General features: G+C 39.8%; 1 protein-coding gene across 1 annotated transcript in view; it reads left to right on the top strand.

The window, feature by feature from the left end:
• Positions 1-223: 223 nt before the first annotated feature.
• LOC117372025 (genetic suppressor element 1-like) overlaps positions 224-19696 on the top strand; it is a 59025-nt gene continuing 39552 nt past the window's right edge. The window contains exon 1 of the mRNA XM_055222450.1: positions 224-338. Within this exon, the coding sequence (XP_055078425.1) occupies positions 302-338 (37 nt within the window). The 5' untranslated portion in view covers positions 224-301. The remainder of the gene's footprint in view (positions 339-19696) is intronic.

Genomic DNA, 19696 nt, shown 5'->3' with positions numbered 1-19696 from the left:
GTCTTATGATGGATTCCCCACCCCTCCTCTTCTCGCTCTCTCCTCCCTCCTTCCTGCTCCCTCTCTCTCTCTTCTCCTCAGTAGTAGTGGGACTGTGAGGATAGTGGAAGATCATTACACTACCAAGCGGCGCGGCTGAATGAAAAAAAAAAAGAAGGGATTTACAAAGCGTGGCTCAGAGAAGACAGGAGGAATAGACCCAAGAAGCTGTCTCTGTCCTCCCTCTCAACTCCAGGAGGAGATAGTTTGAGGGCTTAAACTGACAACAAGGAAATTCTGAAATACTTTATGATCGCTGGTCATGTTTGGATTAAAATCGCAACACTTCTACCTACCAGGTATTTAACACCCCATTCTCTTTCAGTCTGTTTAAATAGATTGTACATTTATAAACACATTGATGCTGTTATAGTGCTTTTATGTTGTGGATTTGGTCAGAGACATACATAAGCTAGTGTAGGTAGACATTGGTGGGAAGTGTCTTGCCCAAGGACACAATGACAGATTCATTAGTGGGAGAAGGGATTGAACTGCCACCTTCAAGGGTAAGGCTCTATAAGTAAAACTATGGAAAACTAAATTATGACCTATATATATATATATGTTAAAATGAATATTAATATGATAATTTACTGTGAAGAAAATTAACTCTGAATGAAAACTGCACTTCTCTGTCAATAACTTTATCTTGTTTGTAATTGAAAATGATGAATGGCCAGTAGGGTCAGCCAGGTCAAAACTTACAACAAAGTACTATTTCATGACACAACATGGAATGAATAGCAGCAAAATTGTATAACACCACATCCCATATATACAACAGAATCATGACTATTTTGGCAATTGAACCATGGACCTTGAGGTTAGTGGGTTCATTTCTAAAAAGACTTGGATGCAACAGAGTGGGAGGACGGTGGACATGTCGCCTGAGAAATCAAACTGACACCCTTAGTGAGAATGTGTGTGAACATCCATGCTAAACAGAGTTATGTGTGGACCAAGATGCAAAAGCTACTTTTTCTTTAATATTCAATTGGTCATTTTCTTAATAGCCCTTTTGTGTATTATCTGAATGGTATTTTTAAATGTGGTTGAAATCAAATCTGCACACACAAAAATGTATTTAAAGTCTACATTTAGAGACAATTTGACAAGTAGATTTCACTTGATTGACTTTCACTTGTTTCAGCACATTGCATCTAGGGTAGGTTTATTTCATATTTGAAACCAACAAATCTATTGCTGTGCAGAGAATGTTCCACAGTATTGCTTGCTTGTCTATCTCCATGGAGACGAGAAGTTGACAGCAAGGTTAAGCCAAGTTACAGGTCAGATTACCCTACTCCTAAGAATGCATGTTTTCCAATATAATTTATGCAAAAATAGACAAGGCAAGGCAAGTTTATTCGTATAGCACAATTCGTACACAAAGTAATTCAAAGTGCTTTACAGAATAATTAAAATCACACAAATAAAAACATAAATAATCACAAATAATCATCATAAAATTAACATTAAAACAGAAGACTGCAGAATAAAAATGTTTCAATGTATTCAAGAAAAAGTATAATTCAATAACCCAGATTATACAAACTGTCAAATCCAAAAGAGTTAAACATTAATCAGGATCCATATTTTGACTTCAAACCCTTTTATCCCATGATAGGTAGTTCATTTGTACCCATTTTTCAAAGAGCAGTATTTCTTAATCAATTTCAGAAATGTGTTAATAAAGTGAATAAATGACTCATTTGTTATCAAATAATAGACACAAGAAAACAAAACAAAACTGCAAATGCAAATGCGATCCAGTCTCCCTTTTGTAATCTTTGCCAAAGCACACGGGAGGACACCATGGATTTCTGAAGGCAATGATGTGAGCTATAATGTCAAAAACAGTGAGCACAGGGGCCGACCCGGCACTGATGCGTGTTTCACCTCTGACCTCTGACACTCACCTTTGACCCCTCTGTGACCTGGGATCAGACCGTGGTCAATGATTACATGCTGACAGGGAGAGAGCAGAGAGAGAGACAGAGAGAGAGAGAGAGAGAGAGAGAGAGAGAGAGAGAGGGAGGGAGGGAGGGAGGGGGTAGATTCAACAATGTGCTTTACCAGGGCATCTGTGGTACTGGCTGAATTATCTAGCAAACAAATGATTGAACGAGCATGTAGTAAGTGACCTGTTCTTACAGTGAACCTGCAAACCATTCAAATGTCATCGCATTAACAGGATTATTGAGATTATGTTTGTAATATGTAACAAAGGGCATATAGACAAAAGCTTTTATTGTCATGGTGATGGTAATAACCAATGGAAACAGCTCTCAGTAAATGAAATGCTGACCTTAAATATATGATGTCACCTTTATCCATTTCATAATTTCATTTTGATAGTTAAAGGTGTAATAAATGCATCATAAATCATTTTAATGCCAAACAGTGGAGCGTTGCAGGCAAAACAGTCTCCATTGTTACAAACAGGCCCTACACCTTAAATACAGTGCTTTACAGTATAGGACTTAAAAATATTATGGGATATAAATAAATGTCATAATGTAATCATAGTTTTATAGTATATTCAGAGCCCATTGATCCACTGCACACCTTTATGGTATCTATGTGTTCATGAAAAATGGAACTTATGCACAAAGTGTCATCAGTCTGTTTACTCAGAATCATGTTCTCTGCACTGGAGCCGTATTTTAATTTAAACTACACTTATGGAAAAATTATTCAGATATCACTCTACTATGTTCAAGTAACATTACTCTGACATTACCTTTCTCTCTCTCTCTCTCTCTCTCTCTCTCTCTCTCTTCACCTCTCCTCTCCAGTTCACTCTCTCTCCCTCTCTCTCTTGATCTCACCTCTCTCTCTTCACCTCTCTTCTCTAGTTCTCTCTCTCTTTTCACCTCTTCTCTCTAGTTCACCCTCTCTCTGTCTCTCTCTCTCTCTTCACCTCTCCTCTCCAGTTCACCTTCTCTCTCTTCACCTCTCCAATTCTCTCTCTCTCTCTTCACCTTTCCTCTCTAGTTCTCTCTCTCTTTCTCTCTCTTCACCTCTCTTCTCTAGTTTCTCTCTCTCTCTTCACCTCTCCTCTCTAGTTCTCTCTCTTCACCTCTCCAGTTCACCCTCTTTCTCTCTCTTCAACTCTCCTCTCCAGTTCTCTCTCTCTTTCTTCACCTCTCCTATCCAGTTCACTCTCTCTCTCCCTCTCCTCTCCAGTTTACTCGCTCTTTCTCTTCTCTCCAGTTCTCTCTCTCTCTCTCTCTTGCTCTCTCTCCTCTCCAGTTCACTCTCTCTCTCTCTCTCTCTCTCTCTCTCTCTCTCTCTCTCCTCTCCAGTTCACTCTCTTTCTGTCTTGCTCTCTTCATGGCTCTTGACTGCTCTCCATACCTCCACCTGGTGTGCCACCCCCCATCACCATCACCACCACCATCACCCCCGCCCCCCCTTCCCCCCTCCCCTTACTACCTCTGTTGCCGTGGTGACGATGTCATCAGCCACAAGCTCGCCCCTCACCGATGCTCTGAGAGGATAGAAAGGAAAGAGAGAGAGAGAGAGGTTAAGGGTGAGTGTGCTGAAGCCTAGCTGGAAAATCAGGTTAATGACACATATTAACTGCAGAGAAAGAGGGTAAGGAGAAAGAAGGAGAGAAAGTAAAAGATGAGGAATGAGAAAGAGACAAGAAAGAGAGAGAAGAGAGAGGGTAGAAAGAAAGAGATGGAAGAGAGTGAAAGGGAAAGTGTTGAGTAGAAAGGGAGACAGCTATAAAGAAGAGGGTGAGAGTGAAAGCGAGAGAGTGGGAGGGCAGAGAGAGGAAAGGGAGAGGTGGTAAGGGTATAGGGAGAAAGAGTACAAGAGAGGGGAAAGTGAGAGAAAGATAAGAAGAGAGAGCAAGAGATAATGTGTTTAAGAGGGGGAGAGAGAGAGAAGAGTGAGAATGGGGTAGAAAGAAAGAGATGAAAAGCAAGATAGGGAGGGCTGAGAGAGACACAGTGAGAAAAGGTGAGAGAGGGAGGGGGAAAAGAGAGCGCAAGAGACAGAATGTGAGAAAGAGGGGATAGGGTGAAACAAGAGGGAAGAGAGAGAGTATGAGAAGAGAGTGAGATAGAAAGATAGAGAGAGATAGTCTGTGTAAGAGAAGAGTGAGAATAGAAAGAAAGGGATGGAAGGGAAGAGAAGAGAAGGGGAGAGGGTTGAGTAGAAAGGGAGAGAGATAGAGATGGAGTAAAATGAGATGGGAGTAAAGAAGAGAGGTTATGAAAGGACAGAGTTTAAAAAAAAGAAAAGAAAAACAGATTTTAAGAAGAAAAGAAATGGGGTAGGAAAAGGAAGGGAGATGAGGAGTTGGCATACAGATGGAAAATGTGTGAGAGAGGGGAGAGATGGAGGTGGGACAGGGAAAGACAGAGGAGAGAAGAAGAGAAGAAGGTGTGACAGAGAGCGAGAAAGTGGGAGGGAGAGAATGCAAGAGAGGAGAGTGAGGGGGGACAAAGAGAGAGAGAGAGGGAGAGGGGCAAAAATGACTCCACTCCTCCACTGTTCTCTCTTCTCCTGCTGTCTGCTCCTGCTCTCTTCTGCTGCTCTCTGCTCCTCCTCTCTGCTCCTCCTCTCTGTTGCTCACTAAGTCACTGAGTACGAGTACAGTTTGTGTCTTATTCATAAATCTGTTGACACCATCTGCTATTGGCCACTTTATCAAAAAGACTATGTGATGTAATGGCCTTGGTGTATGTTGTTGTGTCATTGGGCAAGACACTTCACACACCTTAGCTGTATATGAATGTTAGTGTGATTATGTGAAGCACAGAATGGCAGGCACACTTCTGTTAATCTGCCCCAGACATGTGTGGCTAGTTGTTACAGTATGAGATTGTAGAATGATTTTAATTTTATTATTATTATTATTATTATTATTATTATTATTATTATTATTATTATTATTATTATTATTATTATTATTATTATTATTATTAGAGGAAAGTTTATGTCCATACTGCCCATATTGTCCATCATTTTTATGTGTGGTAATTAAATACAATGCAAGTCTTTTCACATATTGTACTTTTGTCTGCTATATAGTTATAATCTACGACACTTGTGTTATAATCTACGACACTTGTGTTATAATCTATGACACTTGTGTTATAATCTATGACACCTATGTTATAATCTATGACACTTGTGTTGTAATCTATGACACTTGTGTTATAATCTACGACACTTGTGTTATAATCTATGACACTTGTGTTATAATCTATGACACTTGTGTTATAATCTATGACACCTATGTTATAATCTATGACACCTATGTTATAATCTATGACACTTGTGTTATAATCTATGACACTTGCGTTATAATCTATGACACGTATCTTGTAAACTATGACACCTAATATCTATGGACCATTATGTTTTATTTTGGACATTTAAATTGCAATATTGATCTAAACAATTTAACAAAAGAAACAAATCTGCTGAGGTATCAATACTAAAAAGTCACATTCACAAAACAGAAATTAACTTTTCTTGAATATCTTTAGAAGGCCACATGGGAATAGAAATCAAAGTATTACGATTTATCACATTCTATTGTCTACAGAGAGTGTTTTTTATTATCATTGTGGTATCTGAATCGGTCTATTGAGTCTATTCCTTAATATCGAAATAGAGTTTGAAATGTTAGTATTGAGACTATGTTACCTGTGAGCAGCAGATTTTTTTCTTTTGTGCCAAAATGTCTACGCAACTCTGCTGAACCGTACACATATCACTGATTAAGAAAATCAAATTGAGAACAAAGTAAGTAAAGAGCAGTGGACGTGTACTGGTGGTGAAAATGGGGGTTGATCAGAGCAATGACGTCTTGAATATAGGAGTATAAGGATTAATCACACATGCATGAATCACTTCAAATACAACTCTGGGTGGGTAAATAAGAAGGAAAAACAATTCTAACATGGTTAAAAGTTCTAAAAAGTTGATTTCACAAAATGTGTCTCCTTTAATTGTTGCAGAAGTTTTCAAAATACTATATAGTGGTAACTAACACATACCCACCATATTTATAAACTGCTACTACTTCCTATATCTCATATCGATCCCACCCAAAGACAAGTGACATGACCACGCTGCACCCACAAAGTCGGGGGTCAAACAGCACCCAAATGTCCCGAGATCCAATCGCATTCTCCTCCCTGACATTTACCCTATACTGTTCCATGTTTGCATCCACTCATGCGTGCAGTACCCCGCCCTCTTACCGCGGGTCGATGGGGTGAGAAAGCTTTTGTGTGACGACTGTATTAGCAGGGGCCATATTTATCGGCCTGTGTGATATTTTCAGGGGCCCGTGTCTGCTGTTTGACCCCCGCATTGATTTCCATGATGTGTGTTACAGCAGACAAGGACAGTGGGCTTTGTGATTTATGGTAGATGTCACATGTAGGTACAGTGGCTGATGGTAGTAGAATGCGTGCTCGCGGTATGGGTTCTGTTGTACTTGCCCCCTGGCTCACAGAGGCAATGTTCAGGCTCTGCTGGAGGGAAGGGGAGCGGGCATGTCAAACTTAAAGGGTCAGCAGCAATACAACGGCAGGGTGATGGTTTCATATAGAGCTGTTAAACTGGGCAGTACCTGGAGAACTAAAGACGAGCATGAGAGAGGAGAAGGGGCGGGGCCTGGAGGTATAAGGAACAGTGTGATTGGTCTAACAGGTGGCTGTAATCAGGGCAGCCCCAGATGATGTTATATAGTACTTGAAATTGAGATATAAAATGTGCCGCATGTGTCGGTTTGCCTGCTTACGTCTGTGGCGTCACTGCACTGGCACCGATTAATGATTGGCTGCAGTTGCTGGAGTTTAGGTAGTGATGGTTCAGATCAGAGAGAGGCATTTTAGGTTTGGTGTTATAAATGTCTGTGTTATAGTCTTAGGAACTGTCAACAGAAATGTGAGACTGCTGCGAGGCTTTAAACTTCCTTTTCTGTTTATGTACAGACCCCCAAATAAAAAAAAAATTTTGGTTTTGTTATTTTCACTTCACAACTTTCTCCAAGTCCAATCATATTCATGCAGATGGAGCTGTAAAGTGTCTTGCTGAAGGACACAACAATTGTAGGTGAATGTGATATAACCATCTTGTTAAAATTTCAGTCTAGGTTTTTCCCATTAATTTTGTCCACAATTCAGTTGGATTTGTTCCAGTTCCAACAATTTAAACATATCCTTCTCCGTATTTTAACAGTCCAGTTGCCACCTCTAACTCCTCGTCCTATAGTCATATTGTTATGTACACCCTTTCCAGTCTAAACAGTGAATCTTCTGGCACAGACACAAGTGTTAGTTTCTCCATATTTCCCTCCTTGCTGGGGGCCTCCTCACGTGTAGGATGGTGCAATCATGACCCCCCATAGCCCATGCCATACACAGCCTTGTGCACCATAGCTCCCCTGCTCACCCGCATGTGGCTTTGAGAAACGGGGTCGCTGCTCTCTACCTCAAGGGCACAGTGGTTATTAATGAGATGAATAAAAGCCTATGACAACAGCTTGATAACACACACAAGGTATACAACACACACACAGCTGGGTTTTCATGTTTAGTGGGAACATTATATAGACTTCCATTCATTCCTAGGAGACTGATAACCTTTACCATAGATACTACTTGCCTTACCTTAACCTAAACCCTGTTCTGTAACCTATATTAAAGGTGCACTATGCAGCTTATCATGAGGAGTGTCCCATCCTTGCTTGTCTCCATGGAAATGATATCGCTTTGCCTAGAACACTGTGTATTTATTTCATTCATCATTGTTTAGGACTAACTTATCCATGTTTTCGTCTTATTTTAGACCTGGTTTAGTCCCATTTCAGGCCATGTTTGGTCCCCCCTGATATAGCCGAGGTCTACTTGGTGGTACATTGTGTGAAAAGTTTATGAACTGCAGTGCTAGCCTAGGATGTTCCGCAGTATGGCATTAAACATCTATCTTCCTAGTGACAAGTAGATTGCACCACCAGGCCAAGTTACAGGCCAGATCTGTGTAACAGTAAAAATGCATTTTTTTAATCAATCAAAATCTCTGAATATTTGATACAGGGTTATTGCCATACTGTGGAACCAGGTAACACACTGGCATCTCCATGGAGACAGGTAGGTGGCGAGTCCCTCACCAGAAAAAATGACATAGTGCACCTTTAAGCCATATCTGAACTTCAAACCAAGATTTTTTTCGTCCCCCTTAAAAGATTGTATATGCAATTTTTTTTCTCACAATGTGATAAATACCCACCTGCACACTCACCCACATATTAGCCAAGGTGCAAAAACAAGCTAATCTATTTTTTACGCTCCCAAGAGAAAGTAAAGAAAGAGTCTGATGATGTTGGATTATGTCTGAACCAGCAAACAAACATGTAAGCAAAAGAAGAGAGCGTCCTAATTGGCCCAAGAGCCGCTGTGGGTAATGAGGTCTTAATTAACCCGGCGCTGCACTGAAAAAGCGCTCGCAACTGGCAACGTGGACAAGCCTCCTCCTCCTCTGTGATGCTTAAGTGAGAGAGGGAAAGGAGGTTTGAAGAGGAGGACAGAAATGCCATTGTTTTTCTAAAGCGACAATAGCACCTGTCTGAAACACTGATATCTGAAGGGTTCAGTTCAAAAGGCTAATTAAAGCAGATGGAAAAGAACGGTTTAGTGCAAGACAGAAATGTGGGTACGGTTTATGTATATGTTCAATGGAGGCAAGTTTTATTTTAATAGATTATTTTTTCAGACTAACATGCAGTGTTTTCATAGCTGACAGTTTCGACTGCTCACTAGCACTCTTCCTCAGAGTGGTCACGTGATGTTACTGTGACGTATCCAGTTAGCTGATTTAAACAGATTTTGGCGCTGTCTTCCTGCCTCCATCGGTAGGAAGACAGCACCATCTGCAGTGCGACTTCTTCAGGACAGTATCCCAGGTGTGTGAGAGTAAAAAAGTCCCTTCGTCCTGGTTTAAAGTCCTGCGAGCATGTTTCTGTATTTCAAGACAAGCGACAATGTTTGTTGTCCTCTGTCCCGAATATGGTTCTCAGAAATGGTCATTGTAATTTGAGTTGCTCCTGTTCTGCTTTGTGTTTTGTTGCTTGTGTGCACGCCTTTGATGTTTCCTTCTCACATTCTGTCCTATGTTCCTTTTTTCATGTACAGAAAATCCTCCCTATTTCTCTGAGGTCAGTTTTATTTTAGGGTAAATAAACACTATACAGTGAACCATATCTTTTAAGAACTGAGACATGAAAAAAACTGTAAAACATAAGAAGTGTCTTACCCAAGGATCTAGGTACAACACCTTAACAACCAGTCACTGTCACTCTTCTGTATTGATGTGGTATCATGAGTATTCTATGTGAAATATAGTTTGATTAACCAGTTCAACTCTTTTCTACTACTTTGCTACAATTCTGCTGATAGACAAACTTGATGTCGTGACAGGGCTACCAGGAGGTTATGGCAAAAAATTACACTTAGCATTTTTGACACTAAATGACCCGAAAAAGGTCATAAAGTTGCATTACAATGTCTTAATGTGACCTTGAGCAGGCTAATGATAACTGTACTATTGTACAGTACAGTATTGCATTAAACTTTATTGGTAAACCCTACTATACAAAGGTTATTCAGTAAACCTTAAAATAATCATATAAATATTTATTTACAAGCAAACACAATCAACAGTACGCCCCATGCTTAACTGTGGATTACCTGCAGACCATACTGAACCATGACCTCTGCAGCATGACCTTATATGGAGTAAACATAGATCTGCTTTATATGTCATGGCCTCCTCATAGCGATCTGAACTGGTCGAACAATAAACCATTAGACTAGCGCTACTGGACAAATGCCAGCAGGGTTTGACTGCAGGTGGCAACGACAACACAAGACACACATTCGCGCACGCACACACATACATTCACATACATCACAACAGGGCCTGGGTACACTGTTATGGCTCGGTATGATCACAGCAGATGGCAGAGGATTAGGCCAATCTAAATATGTATCTTTTTTGACACAAATAAGCTTTACTTCTCAGTCCATTATGAACCAAATTTGGGATGTGTGCTTATGGCTAATGAGGAAACAAAATATGATATTGGACAACTATGCTGAATGGTGCATATGAGATTATGTAAAAAATCATGAGACTAAACTGGGACAGAAATTATGGTGAATTAGGATTAAAGGGGATTTTATTTATCACAAGCAGAGCCAGACATATGGCATATCTAAATGTACACTATATTTGTACATGACCTATCTGTGTCCCTGAGGTAAACATGTTCAAGTTATATATAGGTTTAACTGGTATAGTTATGTTGAATTATTCCTAACATTGGACATGGTAGCCAAGTTATTTATGTCATAATTTGGTGTTTTGGTTCTCAAAATGATTATCCAATCAGAAAGCAAAATAAGCCTTACATGAGTCGCTCATTTCGGCTTCAATGCTGAAATCCAGTTTTTAAAAAATCTAAAAGCTCTGATCTGAATGGTCACTCCCTAAACCCCAGCACCTGCAGCCAATCATGAATCAGTGCTACTGCAGCCTCTGCAGCTCAGTGAGTGAATTCTGAAGGTTCTGAGCCTGTCTATATACTGAGGATGCTGTTTAAGACATGTGGCCTAGTGGCGTCTCCATGGAGATTGCTAAGTTTATTGCCATACTTTGGAACATTCTAGGTTATAACATCTCCATGGAGTCAAGCAAGTGCTGGACCCTTCACCCAAAAAGATACATAGTGCACCTTTAACTAAAAAACTACAATATAAAATAAATACTAATTAACAACAATATAAAATAAATTCAATACAATACTTGCAGCAGTGTGATATGGATTTTGCATCAGCTGGAGGATAGGAGAGATAGGGGGAGGATAGGAGAGACAGGGGGAGGATAGGAGAGACAGGGGAGGATAGGAGAGACAGGGGGAGGATAGGAGAGATAGGGGGAGGATAGGAGAGATAGGGGGAGGATAGGAGAGATGGGGAGAGGATGGAGAGATGGGGAGAGGATAGGACAGATGGGGGGAGGATAGGAGAGATAGGGGAGGATAGGAGAGATAGGGGAGAGGATAGGAGAGATAGGGGGAGGATAGGAGAGATGGGGGGAGGATAGGAGAGATGGGGAGAGGATAGGACAGATGGGGAGAGGATAGGACAGATGGGGGGAGGATAGGAGAGATAGGGGAGGATAGGAGAGATAGGGGAGAGGATAGGAGAGATAGGGGGAGGATAGGAGAGATGGGGGAGGATAGGAGAGATAGGGGGAGGGTAGGAGAGATAAGGGGAGGATAGGAGTGATAGGGGGAGGAAAGGAGTGATAGGGGGAGGATAGGAGAGATAGGGGGAGGATAGGAGAGATAGGGGGGAGGATAGGAGAGATAGGGGAGAGGATTGGAGAGAGATGTGAGCTTGGATCCTCAGCCCACTTGCCCCTGTTGGTCCCACGCCATCTGCAGGCTCACCAAGCATATAAAACATAATTGATTGACTCTGTCCATGTGTGTATGTGTGTATGCGTGTATATGTGTGTATGTGTTTGTGTGCGTGTGTACATGTATGTGTGTGCGTATGTGTGTGTGAGTTAGGGGGCTCTGTAGGGGGTGGGGATGCTAATGACAGGTGGATGGATGTTAGCAGCAAACAGAACATGCGTGCGTCATAATGTAGATAATAAGCACTAGTCCCTCGCTCCTGTTGCTAGCAATGAGATTGTTGAGTTTGATGTTTATTAGGGGGAATTTGTCCTCTGAGTTTGACCTATCCTGGGACAACCAGTCAGAAGCAGTAGGCTACTATAATTTGTCTGGCTAGCCAAGACCACTAATACTTTTTGGAACCATATCCACAAAAATGGCAGCTTACAAGTAAAAAAGAAGAAAGAAAACAAACAGAGGATTAAGAAACAGCATGAATTTCTGCAAAATTAATAAGCACTAAACTCTCATATTTGTACTGGATGACATTAAAAGTCATGGAGACATGCAGTTGATGCTACCAGACCTAGAATCTGTAGAGAAATGAATACTCACATGGCATTTCTTAGAACTGAAAACACCAGATGCGAGATCATTTTAATGCTATAGACTGTATTACTGTGGTAATTTGGCCACCTGCCCTCCATCTGAAACTATGACGTCAAATTCTGGAAATCCATGAACGAAACCTCTTTCTGTAGAAAAAATAACAGAAATCTTTACCATAGTCAGATGGCAAAAGAAACTTCAATTCTGTCAACTGGACAAACGTTTTAGGGTGATGATGTTTCACCGCCCACCCAAGCGACTTCTTCAGTTCTGGTCAGATTGCTGTTGGACACTGCCTTCATCTGTCTGAAGAGGAGAGCTATCTACACTAAAACTAACACATATTTGTTTACTGTTCCTGTTTATTAGCAATGTCTATTGAACTATACTAAGTGTGAACTGCTCAGACGGATATAAAGCAGCGTCTCACCAGTACTTGACAGATACATTGTCAGGATTCAAACTCAGAGGAACGAAGCAGAACGATGTTGTCTTCTGTAGTACCAGTGCATTGCGTTTGGACTTGGAAGCTTGTGTCCTGGCCTCACAGACACTTGGCAACCACGACACATGTTAGCTTGTTAGCCTAGCGTGTGTGTGATCTCTCGCTTCCCTGTTCCGCATCTGGCGGCATTAGCATAATCTGCATAATGACGCCACTGCCTTTAATTGCCCACACCCAGGTAAAGGATCATGTGGTTAAGTGGGAGATCATAATTATGTAAATAATTGGCCTGACCACAGCAAGCTGCTCTTCCCTGCCACCCATCTGGAGACAGGAGGGAGCAGGGAGAGGGGGAAAAGGCGGGATGAAAGAGGGCAATGATGGAGGACAGGATACAGAGAGAGAGAGTGAGCGTGGTTAGGAGACTGGTAAAGATGGAGAGAACAGATGAAAATTGTATTGCAGAATTAGCTGTGTTAGAATGCAGATGTTTTGCATTGTTTTATGGTAAATATATCTTCTATCATTGAATTGAAAATGTAACAAAAACTAAATAAAAATGTATGTATGTGTATCTATGTATAAAGAGAAATCTGTTTAAGTATTACTGTGGTCCCTGGAATGTTCTACAGTAAGGCACTAAACACTAAACATCTTCCATTTATTCAGTTAGTGTTCTCAAGAGTGGGGCCACCTCACCTCTCCACAGATCTAACCTAACTTATGGTTGTTTCACCTGTTCCTCAATAGAAATAGATATGTTTATCGGCATACATTCTAGGCAATAAGTTAATAATCTTCACTAGAAAAGTTACATAGTGCACCTTCAATAATTACATCTACAAAGGTGGATTTATCATTCAGTTATCACAACTTGATAGCTGCTAGTTGACCTTACTAAATGTGACATAATGCACCCAACTGAATGATCTAATTTCTGTACAAATGAGTCTTTAAATGTTTTGGTTTCTGTCCTCCAGCTCAGGTTTAAACTGTAGTAATGTTAGAGTGTTTTGATGTCACGTGAACCCAACTTATTTCTCATCTAACCTCAGTGTGTGTGAATGCAGAGGATGAAGCAGAGCACCAACAGCAAAATACCTCCTGTGGTCACTACAGTATTCACTTATGTATGTTCTCACCAGTTCAGCAGTTCTTCAATAACGGTGTGCTGGTTTAAAAAAGCCCTCTTCATATGCTAATAACAGGACTCACCTTAAGCACACAGGTTTGAGGAGCCAATTAGAGAGTAAATAAGAAGAGTCTCCCCACTGCCCACTCACTGCAGGGTTTGTTTGGCCCCAGTAAGAGAACACAAATGAATTCATTTCAATGTGATGAAACCTTAAAGGGCTGTAAAGGCAGGTAAAGGCTGTACCTGATTTTAATTTATTCTTGTTAAGATTAATGCTCTTTACATCACACATTGTACTGTAAAAACTGCTAAATAACAAAAAGCATTTTTTCAGGTAATAATTAATACAGAAGCTACTGACAGGATCACATTGTTATTAAGAATCTTGTTTAACAACTATGTGGCACTTGATTCTCTAACATAGTGCACTTTCAAGAGTGGCAAAAAAGCAAATGGGTGACAGAAGTTGCTGAACTATAGGTAAGAAAAGCTGCATGACACTATGCCACTCATATGTGTCTGTGTCATGGTGCGATATCACAGTGGTAGAAAGGACTAAGTTTGCAAACTAAAACATGTTCCTGATTAATTTCGAAACATCACACTGTATAAACAAACAAACTACCAAAAGTTCCCTTAAAAGACTGAAAGCTAAAATACCCAGGTACACAATTTATCGCACATTTTATATTTTCAAAGAACAGACCACAAAAATTTGAAAAAAAACAACTTAATTATATCTGAAACATTGGTCCAAGTAACACAAATATTCAAATCATTTCATAATGTTCAAATAATTTCTTATTGTTAACACAAAGAATTACTCATAGTGAAAATAGTAACCAAGTTACTCGAGTAAGAGTACTGTTACTCTGTACAATATACTACTCAAGCAGGAGTAAAAATACAGTACCTGAAGTATAATTTGATGAAAACTTTACTTAATGAAATGTGCTTAAGTAAATATAACTACACATCTTGCATCGTTCTTGTTACTGCATGCACAGTTGTGGTCAGTAACCCTAAAATGGCCACATGTTTGTTGAGATCTGCAGCTGCTAAAATAGATTTTCACAAGTGCATCTCAGTTTCACACACACTGTCACTTTCGCCCTTTGGTTCTCACTTCTCTGCAAACCTCTTTTTTCATCTAAACCTAGGTTTAGTAAAATTATTGTATAAGCTTGTTCCTCTATTTGGTCATAGTCAGAAGCATGACCCTGCAGGGCTGCCATAGTTGACCTGCTTACTTCTTAGTTAACGTACTTTCCCCATTTTGCTTTGTTGGTCCTTCTTAGATTGTATTTCTATTACGTCATCTTATGTTTTATACTATAAAAATACTTTGGTTAGAATTGAACCCTCAACCTTACCACTCCCATACACAATGTTTCCTGTAAAATATCACAATCCATATATAAGAACTGAGGACATGAGGATTTAGTCATGTTATAACAGTGCTCTCTTATCATATCATGAATTCACTCAGAGTTTACTATTTAGATTCATAAATGTTTGAGTAATCCTCTATTACCCTGCATTTGTAGCTTGAGTGATTAGAAAATTTCAGTTTTCACCTACCCCCTGTCCCCTCCCACTGCTCTATACTTAATTGCAATTGTTACAAAAATCGTACTATGGCTCATACATAAACATGTATCAAAAATGTAACAGCATTTTTTCAACAATAAAAGCATGCAAGGGTAAATCTACTGCTTGCATAGGCGTAACATTACGTCGGACTGTTCTGGACATGTCCCCACCGGTTTTGAGCTGACCGCGGACAGTGTCACCATTATTCATGTCACCTGAGGACAGAAGATCAGGTCCAGACAGCATTCCGGCCAACCCCATTTCTCTTTCTTAATTTTTTTCCTTATTGATGCGTATACAGTCATCTCTCCCGCTCTAATTCTGTCCGTTTACAGATGCGCATAAACTTTACACACATGTTCCCCTCCAGCACTAGTGATGCGCGGGACGACCAGCAACCGGACCAGCCCGCAGGCATGTTCTGTAGCTCTGACAAACAAGGGCACATGACGTTTGTTTTCACATGTCTTATACCTGCACAAAGGGGACAACTTTATTTAAGCAATTTACGCCAAATAACATAAAAAGGAAAGAAGAGAAAAAAGCACAAGGTTCTTTCAATAGCCAACTGTTTCATACACTGGAACCACACAAACGATGCTCCAGCAGGAACGAGACAGTCACGGATCATGCAGGCCCACAGGTGAAGACAAAGCACTCACCTGGGCAGAGACGTCCAGGGCGCGCTCACATTGCGTCAGGTAAGATCCTCGCTCCTGCATGATCCAGGCTGGTTTAGTCCCAAACTCTTCAAGAAGCTTCTACCTCCACTATATCCTGTGGGTGCGTAAGCAACTTCAAACGTGTTCTAGTGCATAGTGTATTTGCTGTAAACAGTAAAACGAAATGTGAGCCGATGTACGGAAGCGCGCGCAGTGCAATCATTCTCATTACAAAACATTACAAATTGACCTACAATGTAAAACATTGGCATTGAGCTGTAGTACATCTAAAACTCACCAGAATACAGGAAATCACGTGATTTCCAATATAAAACATCCCAATCAAGCAAAAGTTAGCCCTTGTCTGCTTGCAGTGGTGGATAAGTAAAAGTAATAAAGTACTGTACTTAAATAGAAAATGTAGGTATCTGTACTTTGCTTGAGTAGACTTTAAAGTGGATACTTTTTACTTTACTACATTTGAGAGCAGTATCTGTACTTTCTACTCCACTACATTTTTGAACACTGAAAAGTAAAAGTATTTTTTATGATTGAGACCTGCTAAAAAAGCTAAGGGGTTCATTTTTAGCACGTTTGTAGACTGAGCAAACTAAAATATAAAAATAAAAACAACTAGAAAAAATTATTGATTCTGTTGTTTCTGTTGAAATTTTTTTTAACACAAATCTTTATCAAAATCACCATATTTGAATCTTTATAAAGCATCAGAATATGTGTAAAGTACTTTTGCTTTTTACTCTTTAAGTACATCTTTAAAAAGGCACTTTAATACTTAAGTAGATTTTTTCATGTGATATTTTTACTGTTACTTTGCCCCTATGGAGAGGCAGGGCCTATCACTTCTGCAATTTTGAACAGGTAATAGATCTGTTTTTATTATTACACCATTTCAGATCAATATTGCAATTTTCCAGAAGAAAATGTAAAAAAAAAGATATGTATATATCTTCTTTAAACACTGTAATAATATAAAATAGTTCCTTATGCATTATATCACAACTTAAAGACACTCAGAAAATGTTTAGACCTCTTTTAAAATGTCTCTATTATAGCAGTGTTTCAAACGCCACACGCCCACAGAACAAACCACACACACACAGATGAGCAGGGGCTGATGGGAAATAAGACAAGAGAATAAAGGAGAGAGAAAGAGAAAAAAGAGAAGGGAGAGAGGAGGAAAGAAGAGAGGAGGGGGGCATAAACAGGATTAGTGCTTATCTATGCTGCGGCTGTATTCTAGCGTTTAGCCTGGGGTCCAAATGACTGACTCCAACTCCTCTGCCTGTGCCAAAGTGCCCCCCTCCCCAGGTACCTGTTCCCTGAGGACACCCCCGGCTCTGTGTGTGTGGCTGGGACGTGGTGTACTTCACTGTAAAGGCGCTAATTCAGTCTAATTTACAGTCATTTACAGTAATAAATTGGTTTAGGGGTTTTCGCACCCAAAGACAAGGTGGTTTAGGAAGGGCATTCTAAATCATAGTGTGTAACAGGCATGATGTTAAACTGTTAAAATGGAGGGCACTTGTTGTCATTTGGGTATTTTTTGAATGCCTCAAGTGTGAGTAGCTGCCCTTATATTAAAGGCACAGCGCCTGATTTTCTTAAAAACAGAACTAGTTCATTTTAAACCGTTTGCAGTGGTCTAAAGTTATTCCTCACTTGCCTTATGCAGGGTTTTTCTAAAAACAATTAGCATGCTAACAGTGCACATCCTGAATATAGAACAATAAAACGCTTTAGAATTTGATGCAGACAGCTCACAGTGGTCTCTTGTTGACCATAAGAGCTGCTTTTACAACAAATCTGTGCAAAGCCAAAACAAATTTTGCTCAACTACAAGGCCCCTTTAAGTTACAACTCATTAACAAACTCTTTGTATGTGATAGTTAAACAAGTTGATTAGAACAAAACAACTACTACTAATACTTGCAAGTGCCATTGCCCTGGTATGGCAATAAGCTTTATCTCCATGGAGACAAGCACGTGGAGCCCCCATACCAAGTTAGAGGTCAGATCTGTGTAGAGGAGACCCCACTGTTTTCAAAGATATTTTTATGTAACAAATGCACCACTAATTACATAAATACCATATAGATATTCATTGCTATACTGTAGCACCAAAGTAACAGTATCTCCATGAAGACAAGCAGGTACACAGTGCACCTTTAATTGCAGAAAAATATCCCATTAGCCTAATTCTCCCTATCATAATACATTTTAGATATAACTTTTTAAGAACTGCAGTAAAATAAATCCATATGTCCAGGCATGAATACAGTCATAGTGTATTTTCCATTCTCATTGTGCTAATACGAGTGTGATTACACTAGACCAGTGTACGCAGCTGCCCTTGGATAAAGGCCCTGCTCACCTCTTTGTGCCCCCTGGCTGCAGATGCTACAATGGGCTAGTAAATCTCCCTTTTTTATGTTAGCACTTAATGCAAAGGGAAGAAACGACTTGGTTATACGCATTTGCTAACCCAGCCACATTCCACTATTGTACTGTATAAATGTGAGTGTTCTCTTTGTGGTGTTTACCTGACCAGAACTGCTACGTCGTCCGGGGATTCACAAGGAGGAATATATTTGAATAATAAAATGTTGATAATAGGCCTTGACATGTTTGTTAAATTAGCATATTTATAGGAGAGGGTATGCATTTTCAAGGATGATGAACAATGCATCACAAAATTATTGGTTTCATTGTGTATTATCAATATTGGAAGAAGACAAATAGATATAGCTATAAAGTTTTGATACTGTGACTTGTGGCTTTTGTAAACTTAGCATATTAAATGGAGTGTGTATTAGCCTAAAACATCTATAGGATAACACTACAGACAGGCTAGACACTCCTTACCATGAATCTAAATTACCTGTAGCTCAAGTTGTGTAGATGGGTCCCAGGAAGTTGCACTATGGTTGCCTCCAGTGGCACAGCGGTGGGCGAAATGCAGAAGAATTAATTCAGAGAGATCTTGGTTGGATTAAGTCTGCAAAGTATATAAAAAAATGATCAATATAAGAAATACTAAACGGCTATTTCGCTTAAACTACATAATGTTTGCATTCGCACTAGAGACTTACCCCAAAATTGAAAGAGTAAAAACACTTAAAGGCCCTGGAGACAATTTTTTCCTCATGTGTTTGAGCAAAATTTGCCTTGCTCCAGTACAAATATATTGTATAAGTAGCTGTTGAGGTCAGAATGCATCTGCTGTGTATTGTTTGCATCTAATTATAAAGCATTTTATTGTCCGAGTAACAGGAAGTGTGTGTTAGCATGCTAGTTGTTGTCATGCATTACCATGATGGCAAACTTTGCTCTGGCCGCTAAGAGTTGTGAAAATTGTTTATAAACTCATTGTGGTGAATAATCAGGATGCTCAGAATGCATAAAGTAAGTGAGGAATAACTCTGGACTACCAAATACTAGAAAAAGACCTTTTCATGTTTTTAAGACACTACATCAGCTGCAGCGCCTTTGGAATATATTTGGAATTGAGATGAGGTCTGTCTTGCTATGGTTTGGAATTTGATTTTAACACAGTTAGATCATAGTTAAAATTGCATAAAAAACCCCAAAACTCAGCATTCAACATATCAACATATGTTTCAACAGTATAGTGTCCTTAGTTGCTCCATAGTGTTTACGCAGACAGACCAATAGGACATGCAAAGTGCACTTCCAGGACTTGTGGTTGGGCCGTCTGCATACAAATGTGCCTGCTCTTATGGGTGATGGATAGG

The sequence above is a fragment of the Periophthalmus magnuspinnatus genome, chromosome 6, assembly GCF_009829125.3.
Source record: "Periophthalmus magnuspinnatus isolate fPerMag1 chromosome 6, fPerMag1.2.pri, whole genome shotgun sequence".
In the NCBI taxonomy this organism is placed as follows: Eukaryota; Metazoa; Chordata; class Actinopteri; order Gobiiformes; family Gobiidae; genus Periophthalmus; species Periophthalmus magnuspinnatus.
This window is presented reverse-complemented; position numbering and strand designations above follow the sequence as displayed.